The sequence below is a fragment of the Dermacentor variabilis genome, chromosome 1, assembly GCF_050947875.1.
Source record: "Dermacentor variabilis isolate Ectoservices chromosome 1, ASM5094787v1, whole genome shotgun sequence".
Lineage (NCBI taxonomy): Eukaryota > Metazoa > Arthropoda > Arachnida > Ixodida > Ixodidae > Dermacentor > Dermacentor variabilis.
In genome coordinates this window covers 152,058,087-152,068,099 of record NC_134568.1, presented here as the reverse complement: position 1 = coordinate 152,068,099, position 10,013 = coordinate 152,058,087, and the positions used below count along the sequence as shown (strand labels likewise).

At 45.6% G+C, this 10,013-nt stretch overlaps 1 protein-coding gene across 1 annotated transcript in view; it reads left to right on the top strand.

The window, feature by feature from the left end:
• Positions 1-792: 792 nt before the first annotated feature.
• LOC142586670 (S-adenosylmethionine synthase-like) overlaps positions 793-10,013 on the top strand; it is a 38,676-nt gene continuing 29,455 nt past the window's right edge. Inside the window, exons 1-6 of the mRNA XM_075697673.1 lie at positions 793-1,003; positions 3,527-3,604; positions 3,767-3,889; positions 4,287-4,399; positions 4,644-4,787; positions 8,276-8,494. Coding sequence (XP_075553788.1) covers positions 862-1,003; positions 3,527-3,604; positions 3,767-3,889; positions 4,287-4,399; positions 4,644-4,787; positions 8,276-8,494 — 819 coding nt within the window. The 5' untranslated portion in view covers positions 793-861. The remainder of the gene's footprint in view (positions 1,004-3,526; positions 3,605-3,766; positions 3,890-4,286; positions 4,400-4,643; positions 4,788-8,275; positions 8,495-10,013) is intronic.

Sequence of the window (10,013 nt, the reverse complement as noted above, 5' to 3'; positions counted from 1 at the left end):
GCCCGTTAAATATCCCCTGGTGGTCGAAATTAATCCGGAGACCCCCACTACGGCGTGCCTCATAATCAAATCGTGGTTTTGGCACGTAGAACCCCAGAACTCATTCAATATTTGACATCAAGTGTCATCACACGTAGACACTCATTATTCACGATTAAACTGATACAGATGTGCGCACGCACGTAAGGACACGTGTTCAGCGTGCAAAAGGAGTGGTGGTGGTGGTGAGAGGGAATGACGAAGAATGCTGCTCAGCCTAGAACACAGTGCGCGGTAGTGAAGTATGAGATGCAAAAGGTGTGACGTAAATTCATAAACATGCCCGAGAATCGACTGTGAAATTGTCAAACAGAAGTTCGTGCCTACTTCCAATAAGCTAAGAATTCTAATATTTATAATATGGTTTGTTTTCGTGTTTTTACTGAAGATCTGCAGCGAGCACCATCAAAGTGTTCATTGGAAGCACCGGCTGTTCCTGTCGATCGCCGTTCTGCGGCTCACCTCCCCAATTTACACCCGCAATCCCCTCCAACGGTTTCTGCCCGTCCCCAAGCATGAGCAGTCGCGCGTAGAAAGGCAAATTAATCACGAAAGGACGAGCCTTTCACGTGGGGACGCACTCGTACATTTCTGACTTCAAGCAAACAACATTGTTTGACGTCAATTTGTTTTTTGAACGAACTCACGCAGGAAGTCTCCATCCGGCAGCTGTTGAACATGGCGCCTTTTCTAGGAAGGCGGAGCCTGTTCACGTGACCTCAAGCGTCAGTATATAAAAGCAAGCGCAGCCATCTCGTCGGCCTCTATTCGTAACGTAGTACGTTCGTGTGCGCTCGAAAGATTTTGGGTCAGGTTGTAATCATGGCATTGAATAATAATGTCGGGAACCACGTTATTACAAACGGAGAAGCGTTGCACGACGTACACGACAATGAAGAACTTGATGACGATTCGCTTGAGACGTTTCTCTTTAGTTCAGAATCCGTCGGCGAGGGACATACCGGTGAGTGGTTCATACATTCTTGGTTTCCTGCATTCGTGGGCTCTCTCTTTTTTATGGTATGTTGGTCTTAAGGCGTTTCGTGACCGTTCTGCAACACCGAAATATTTTCTGGCGCCTTTAGAGGGCCACTGTGGTGAGGAACTTTCCTATAATCAAAATAAAAGTGCCTCGCGCACATTTGGTTGCAAATAGCGCTAATTTGTTAACTCCCTGTCCACAAATCGTCGCGGAAAGCCGCGCGTATTTTGCCTCTCGAACAGCTGCATCGGCGCGGACACTTATACACACAATGTCTTAGCGCGACGGCGACGAGTCGCGCGTTATTTGTGGTGTTGAACACGTTTGTCTGTTAGGGTTAGCGCGCTTAATGAAAGGGCACACATGCTGCATTTGTCGGCGTTTTCGCGCCGCAACTGCGGAGCGCCGCCGAAATAGGTGGATGTATGTCGAGTTCTATACGCGCCGACGTCAAGGAGCAGTACTATTAGATTTAGTTCAATGATGGGGATTAACCACCGCCGAAACTTCGGCGCTCGATTACCAATCACGTGGTGCTGTTCCACTATGTTCACTCTTTCCGCGCGAACCTCGGCCGGTGTCATCCGCGCGATTCTCCACGATGCTCAGCTTCACTCTCCCAGTGCGTCGTTGATGCTCCTGCTGTTCGCATGCCGTCGCAGCGCCAAGAACGAGACCCTGATTGCTAACTTCGGCGATTAGCTGTTTCTTTTTCTGATAAGATGTCTAGTGGCGCCTGCTACAAAATTACTGAAGTGTCGGAATGACGCATGGGGCATTTGTGGCTGTGTTAATTCGCGGAATAAAACTACATTTTTACATTTATTTCGCATTTGCATTCGTGAAGCCGCGGATATCTATGCAGTCATACGAAATCGCAATGGCTCTGTTGAAATGGGCAAGGTTCTGACTGGTATTGTAGAAGTCGCGGGGCGCTTTTTTCGTTGCTGGGTGTACGTCGGAGACTTTCTCGCGCCAGCGGCGCTCGTGCTGAGTCAGTCAGGCCGGATTATGCCTCTCGCGCGCCTTACGGCGCTATACCTTCAAAATAACACTGATTTCCCCGGGGAGAACAGTAGGGGCCGTAATAGAGACCGGACCTGCTCTCCTGGAGAGCTATCTTCGCTCGTGCCAGGCTTTTCGTATGCTGCTCTGTGAACTTCCGAAAGCACTTTTGATGATCCGCGTTGAGTTAGACATCCTTCCGCAAATACATGTGGAAAAATTGGTAGGCGTGAGCCAAGGAGCTAGCGAAACGGAAGCAATAGCGACGTACCTTTAGGTACAGCGCTATTATAATCTAGGGTGGTTTCCTGAGGCCTCCATTTGCCGGTTATATGTGCCCTCATGTGGCAGTACTTGTGAAAAATTCAATATATCGTCGCGACGAGAAAAGCACCCAGCAAAGAAAACAGCGCCCCGCGAATTTTACATCAGTCAGAACCTTGCCTTTAAATGTATTTGAAGCCTCGTGCTTCCCTCGCTCGCTTTTCACCTCTCGTTGAGCATGTTGAATAGTGAAGGCGAACTCTTCATTACATGCTTGAATAATTATTTTTTTTTGTAAACCTCTGCAGTATTTTTTTTTTACTTTTAGCAATTTCCTAAAGGTCAAAAAGTTTGTTAAAACTGAACACAAAGTAGCACAGCACAATTGCAATAGCGCGAGAAAAAACTGAACAATACATAGTGGTGTATACTTTGTCTTCACGCCCTCGTGTTTTTCTTTTTTTCCGCGCCATTGTCGCAATTTTAAACATTTTTTATTGCATTTGCTCGTTGCATTGCACTTTGTTGCTCATGATGCATAGTTTTCAGAATTAAATTTTTTGGGGAGCATTGTGGGGATCACCAGGACCAGATTTGAGGCAGTGCTTCTAACTGTTATGTAGAAAAAGAAAAGGAAAACTTGAGCACATAAGGAATACCATACCATACCATACCACAGGGAACTGTAGCAATCATTCAGCCATCCTTCTGTGCTCTTTGAAAGCTGTCTGTTATGCTACACTTGCACGTTTCCCTGTTGTATACTTGCCTCTGGCTATGTAGCCATGTAGTACGTCATGGGTAGTGGCATTCTTAAACTGCATGGGGGTGATAATATTCTGAAGGTAAATGTGAAAGGAATTTGAGATTAGCAGTAAAAGGGATGCTAATTGTGAATTAAGCAATTCAGTTAGTGAATTCCAGCTGTAGTGGCATTACAGCAGTCATTTCTGGCTATCGCTGTTGTTTATAGCATGCATTAGGCCTGTGGTTGTAGTGGCTATGTGAAAATAGGTGTACTGCTGTGTTTTTATCTTTTCGTTTGCAGTTCAGGGTGTGGATCTTGTGGGAACTGGGCATATTGCAGCAGAGTGCCCATTGCATCATTTTGAGCTTATAGAACAAAAGGACTCGCTGATAATTCGACAGGCTTTTGGAAAATAGGTTACAAATAGTGCTAATGTTTCCTTCAGTTTTTCTGTGGGTGCAAGTCTACAAGTGCCAACTTTGTTGCAGATAAAATGTGTGATCAGATAAGTGACGCCATACTTGATGCCCATCTGAGACAAGACCCAAATGCCAAAGTAGCATGTGGTAAGTGTTTTGTTGCTGTTCACTCATTGTTCATAATTATTCATTTTCCACTCATCACACATGGATGGCAGTAAGTCCTGTGATGGCGGAAAATTGACTGGAGCACTTCCTTTTAATATCTGATTTTGAACAGCATTGTTCACTGTAGCCTCCTCTTTCCAGAAACGGCAACTAAAACTGGGATGATCATGGTGTTCGGAGAAATCACATCTGATGCAGTGGTTGACTACCAGCGTATTGTGAGGGAAACCGTCAAAAAAATAGGTTACGACTGCAGCACCAAAGGTAATGCCTATGTGATGCATTTTTCTTCTTTCAACTAACGCTTTTCCGCTTAGTGCATCATACTCTACTGCTGCTAATTGTTACTGCATGGCTTGTACAATAAGTGCCATGCTTGTCTCATTGTTGTGCTGCTCTACCCATTTAGCAAGCATGTTTAGCAGAGAAATGGGTTATGGTGGCACTACCCTGGAGCATTTTCTGGGAGGATTAATGGGTCCCGTTCCAAGCTAAGCCTAGCAGAAAATTAAGTTTGGTGCTGCCTTGTTTCCCAAAAACTTAGCTTCCCCTACAATGGTTGCTGGTTCCGGGCTTGTTTCTGTTGGTAATCACAATTGTCGGTTTGCACTTGCAATCGGTTTGCAATGTTTATGCAAGTTTCGGCTGTTCCCTTTTGCAGGTTTTGATTACAGAACATGCAATGTGTTGGTAGCTATTGAGCAACAAAGTCCTGAAATAGCAGCTGGTGTTCATCAGCAGAGAAAGGAAGAAGACATTGGGGCTGGAGATCAGGTGAGTAACATAGCCAATCAAGTAACATAGATTGACTTCTGAGAATTTTAGTGCTTTATTGTCGTTAGTGCCGATTTATTACATGGTGTATAGTACTTTCTTGCTTTGTTCATTGCATTGGGTGCACATTACAAGAACCCTATATAGATGAAATCTATATGGAGCCCTCAAAATGGGATGTCTCATAGCCCTTGTGTTGCTTTTGGGAGATTAAACCCCATCAATCGGTGTTCTTTTATTGCAGGGTCTTATGTTTGGCTATGCCACAGATGAGACAGAAGAGTGCATGCCACTGACTGTAGTGCTTGCACACAAGTTGAACAAGCGGCTGGCAGAGCTTCGCCGAGATGGCACCTTTCCTTGGGCAGGACCCGACTCCAAGACACAAGTAAGTGTGGCTGGATTGCCTGTACCCGGATGTGGACACCTGAAGCAGGCAGTTTATTGAATGTTGAACATTGGATAACAGCTGGGTTTTGAAAAATTGTCATTTCCACCCTCTTCAGCTGTTGCTTTTAACAGAGCAAAATGTTAAGGGGGACACTCAAGAGACATATTTGGATGTATATGTAAATTGATTTTTAAATAGGAAAAGGGTTGCATTTAGTGTGAGCATAAGCTTGGCAAGTCAGAAAAGGATAAACGAAAGGCAAGTGGGGCCACTGCCTTGAAGTTCCCACACAGCTCTCCATGGTTTTGGATTTTGACAGCATCTGATCAAGTCTACTTCATTGTTTAGCCAGGAGGAAGTATTGCATTGAACAAAAAACTGCAGTAACATGTTCGTGGAACTTTCCCTGTGCTAAATTGACCCGAACTTCACACTGGCGTACCAGTGCTGTAATTTTGGTGTGAAATTAAGACACAGTTCTTTGATAGTAATGAAGCTTTTCCTTCCAGATGAATGAACATGGTTTTGAAATAATACTTTACTGAATTTTGTTGCTCTTTATCGTCCCTTTACTTTTGCTAATAAAAGTTACCTTAGCAAAAGAGCTTTCATCAAAGCTGGAAAAGGTCCGTCAGTAAATAGCATTGAGAACAGTTACTTAAAAAAGTTCTGAAACAAAAAGCCTTGCTTTTCTTTTCTCCCTCTATGTTCTTTATTTTTCTTTTACTTTCTTAGAAATTTCAACTCCATAATTATCGCTTGAGGCCTCAGTTCTTTGAACATGCAATAAATAATTGACTGTCCTTTAATTTCACCAGTTCAAAATCTTGGCTTTCTGGCATAGGGGGTGTTGAGCAGGATTATGTTGTGCAAAGTGGAGGTTGTGGTTGCGAGGCATTGCAATACCACAGAGGTGTGCATCAGTCAGTTCGAAGAAGTGGTCTTGAGCCACACTGTGACTTCGCTACCAAGTGCTGGGTTCATGTTGCCATATTTGCTATTCTTTCTTCACTCTGCACTTCTGTGCATTCTGCATGGATTAAGCATAGACCTCTGCTGTATCGGCTCTCAGAATGTCCTCTTGCCTTCTTTCCCCTATTGTCCAGCCGAGTGCTTATGTTTGGCTTTCAGAGGCGGTCACGGTGTGACCTGCAACCTCTCACCCAGATTAACTTGCGTGGCAGTGGGGACGCCACGTGGCAACCACCTTTGGTTTCTATGATACAATAATAATTTTAAAAATCTCAGCATAACGAACGGTTTGAATTTGGGCTGGTTGCATTAAAAGATAGAAAATTATTTGTTGTGCATTTGAAATAAATTGGTTTCACACTATGGTTAGAAAAAAAATAAAGCAATAAAAGGGGGGGGGGATTTTAATTTCTCAATGACCGCTTGTGGCCAGACCTGTTGAGAACAGCTGGTCCCTGTGATAGCTTATTCAGAAAACCACTTCAACCACTGGCGAAGTGCTTGGACCAATGGCAAAAAAGAAAAAGAATTTGCATAGAATCGTCTTGGTCTGTGTTTTGTTTAGAGCCTCCTGAAAATTTTGACACGCCGCTGTTCCGGCAACAGCGTGCCGGTGTGCTCTGCGACCAGCTTTTTTACCTTGATCTATCGTAGACCTCACTCTGTGTGGCGGGATGTGCGGCTTGTCTTGGCTGGTCTCTCTTCTTGTAAGTTCTCGTGCATTGCGAGAGTCACGTGGGTTACGTGACCTCTTAGGGGCAGCGATGTTTTCGGCCGCCCCAACAACCCAAGGATGCAAGTAGACGTAGCGGTGTGCATGTGCGCAGCATCGTCACCCCTAGTTCTTGTGTACGCAAGCTGCATGTGTCCCCTAAAACAGAACACTCTAGTGAGGCACAATGTGCTTACTCTCGGTGTCCTTCCGTACCCAGTATCTTGGGTCTCTTTTCTTTCAGCTACACATACTGTGGTTGCATGCAGTGGCAGCAACTGTCTATGAACAGCATAATGTAAAGCTTCCCTCCACACCAAAAGTTCATTTTTCTGCTGTGGTAACAGGATTGAGCCTAAATTTGGTGATGCACTGGCTTCTACAAGCGCTTGTGCAGTGGCATGCTACTTTGCTTATTCCGAAGAACGGTGGTAAGAACGCATGCTTCTTCAGTAGCTATACAGATGTTCTGTACTGCACAATCTCATGCTACAGACATCGCACTGCCCCCAATTATTAAGGCATGTATGTGCTGCCACGGTGAAAGTTTCATTAGTGCACGGAGTAAAACATTTAGGAGGTGAAACTCTCATCAGCGGGAGCAAGCGCGGGCGACCAGATAAGGTCACAATTGTTGTATGCGCCGACGGGGCCGTATACAGTGACGGCGCCATGCGGCGCGTCGTAGAAGCCGCAGCGAAAAAAAAAAATGCAGCGCCCGGGCAGGCTGCTCTGGCGCGCTCTCAACGGCGGTAATTTCTTTCCAGGCTGCCAGGCGCTGCCAGCACGATGACGGCTCCGCGGGCTTGTGACCTTTTCTGGTCGCCGCAAACAGCAGTTTCCTCTCCTAAATGTTTCTTGCTCCGTGCATTAGTGCAAGCACTCCATTGCACTGAAGCTGTGAGGCAGAAATGGGAAAGAAAAAAACTGACCTCAAATCATAACATTCAAAACACTCTTTTGCTGTGTTGGAAGTCCTAGCCCCAGTTGCAACTTGACTTAATAATACTGGGCCTTGTTGGCTTCATTGTCGCTTCCAGTGACGAATGCAGCAATTACTTCTATTGCCATTAGGGCCGTCTCTCGAGTAAGCTGCAGCAGTTTTGCAAGGGTGCATCCTTTACCCGCAGAGCCCGAGTGTTCAGCTTCACACACCCAATTGGAGTCTTCAGAAGCACTGAAGCTTCTGTCCAATGAGGTTTTCCCATTTCAGCAGACAACACTGCCTTCTGCGATGGCTTAACGGCTATGGTGTTGCGCTGCTACGTAAATGGTCGCGGGATCAAATTCCCGGTCGCCGTGGACACATTTCGATGGGGGTGAAATGCAAAAGCGCCCGTGTCCTGTGCATTGGGTGCACATTAAAGATCCTGTGGTAGTCAGAATTAATCAAATTGTGGCTTTGGCATGTAAAACCCCAGAATTCAATTTATGAGTGTGTCAAGGCATTTTCGTTGCTAGACGAGCCTGACATGCACTCCAACACTACAGACCATGCAACTGACTAATTCAACAAATAAGGTGGCACCACTGACTCTGGCTAGACAATTTAGTGAAAGCCAACTCCAGCCAGCTTTGCACTTCTGAATCTTTGGCTGAACCATGAAATGTCAATTCCACATGTATACTGCAACACTAAGATGCCATTTGTAGGTCAACTCTGTGTATAAGTCAGTTCCCTAGTTTGGAACACTGTTTTAAAATGAAATGGTGAACTCGTTTATACTGCAATGCACTGTAATCATCAGACATGCAGGTACGACTAGTTCTGTAACCACGTTCCTCCATTCTTGCCTTGCAGGTGACATGCGAGTACTATTTCGACCATGGCAGGGCAGTGCCCATTAGAGTGCACACAGTTGTGGTGTCGACGCAGCATTCAGAGGACATTACGCTTGATGAACTTCGTAAACAAGTGATGGAGCGTGTCGTCAAGGAAGTGATCCCAGCAAAATATTTGGATCGTCGCACAGTTTATCACATCAACCCCTGTGGAAAGTTTGTGCAGGCTGGTCCCATGGTGAGCTTTAATAACTTCTGCTGGTATTCATGAGATAGAGAAAGGGGTAAGTGCCGAAAAGTGGAGATTTCGGCCCGAGTGAAGTGCCTCTGGCCTGCTACTCTACGCTGGAAAATAGGTGTGGTGTAACAACAGAGATAGGATGTGAAGAGGAAGGCTGGTGGTAGATGAAAGCTGCACATTTGCTGCTGTGCCATGCGTATGTGCACGCTTTACAGTATCTGCATCTTTGTGGGCAGATGTCGAGGCTACCACAGCGTAGCCAGGAGACAGTCTATAGTGTAGTACAGTGCAGTCCACTTATAACGATACCACATATAACAATTATATCGGTTATAACAATGAGTTGACTTCAGAGTATCAGTTTATGCATTAGGGCTATAAGGAAAAAAAAACATAACGATATGTTATTCACCGCATATTGGATATAATGATCGAAATTCTGCCTTTTGGGCGGCGTTTTCCATGCTGAATAATCGTGCAACTTGCTTTGAAAAGTTTGCCTACGCGAGTTTGTATCTGCCGCCATTACCGTGCAATGTGTCCCGCCAGTGCGCCGATTCAGAGCATCGCAAGTGGGCGCAGCGGGCCTCAACATGGTGCCAGCTGCTTCGCGTCTGCGTCGCCGGCGAGCATCCAGAGAGAGGGAGAAAAAAAAAAGCGAGATGCACATTGCGCCTGTGCTCTTTCTATAATCTCCCTCTTCCTCGGGGAGCGCAGAAGCAGCGGTCGGTGCGCCAACAAAGTGCAAAGCTGTATCAAGTGGGACGAAGCTACAAATTTTGCAAGACTCGCGTAGTCGATGATATCGACGATTGTCAAAACCGCGAGCGCCACGATCATAAAGGCTAGAAGCAGTGACCGTGCCGATGAGCGGAAACAGCGGGCCTTGTGCGCTAGGGCGAAACCCTACGTGTGAAAACAACACGGTGGTAGCTGCTGACATTGCCAAACTGTACAAGCATGTCACTACTGGCGATAAAATAGGTGGTGCTTCAGTGGAGCAGTTTCTGAGTGCAGATAGTGCTGCCTCGTTCTGCGAAGAATCTCCAATGGGGCGGTCATTGTCACGACAGATGGCGCCGTTGTGCGATGGAGGTGACGAGGTTGACAGTGGCCCGTCTTTGAATCCAACCCCAATGTTCACTCAAAGTGCACTGTCCTCGATAGTCGCTCATTGATTTCATGCACGCTAAATTATAGCTGCCACTGTTCGCGCAGCTGCTCTATGTGATGCACACCACAATTGTGAATCTGAAACTTCCGCGAAAGCAAGTGTAGATTTCTGACTATTTCAGTGTGCCTAACATTTGACAGGCTGTTTAAGAGGTACAAATAAACATATTACTTTTTTTCTACGTCACTTCTTTATCGTAAGTGGCAAATTTGCTTTCGGAGCTACAGAAGTATGTTTGGCAGCTTTTTCATTTTTTACAGCAGTCCAGATAAAGCGATGATTGGTTATGACGATCGGATTTTTCATTCTTCTTGATATCGTTATGAGTGGACTGCACTGTAT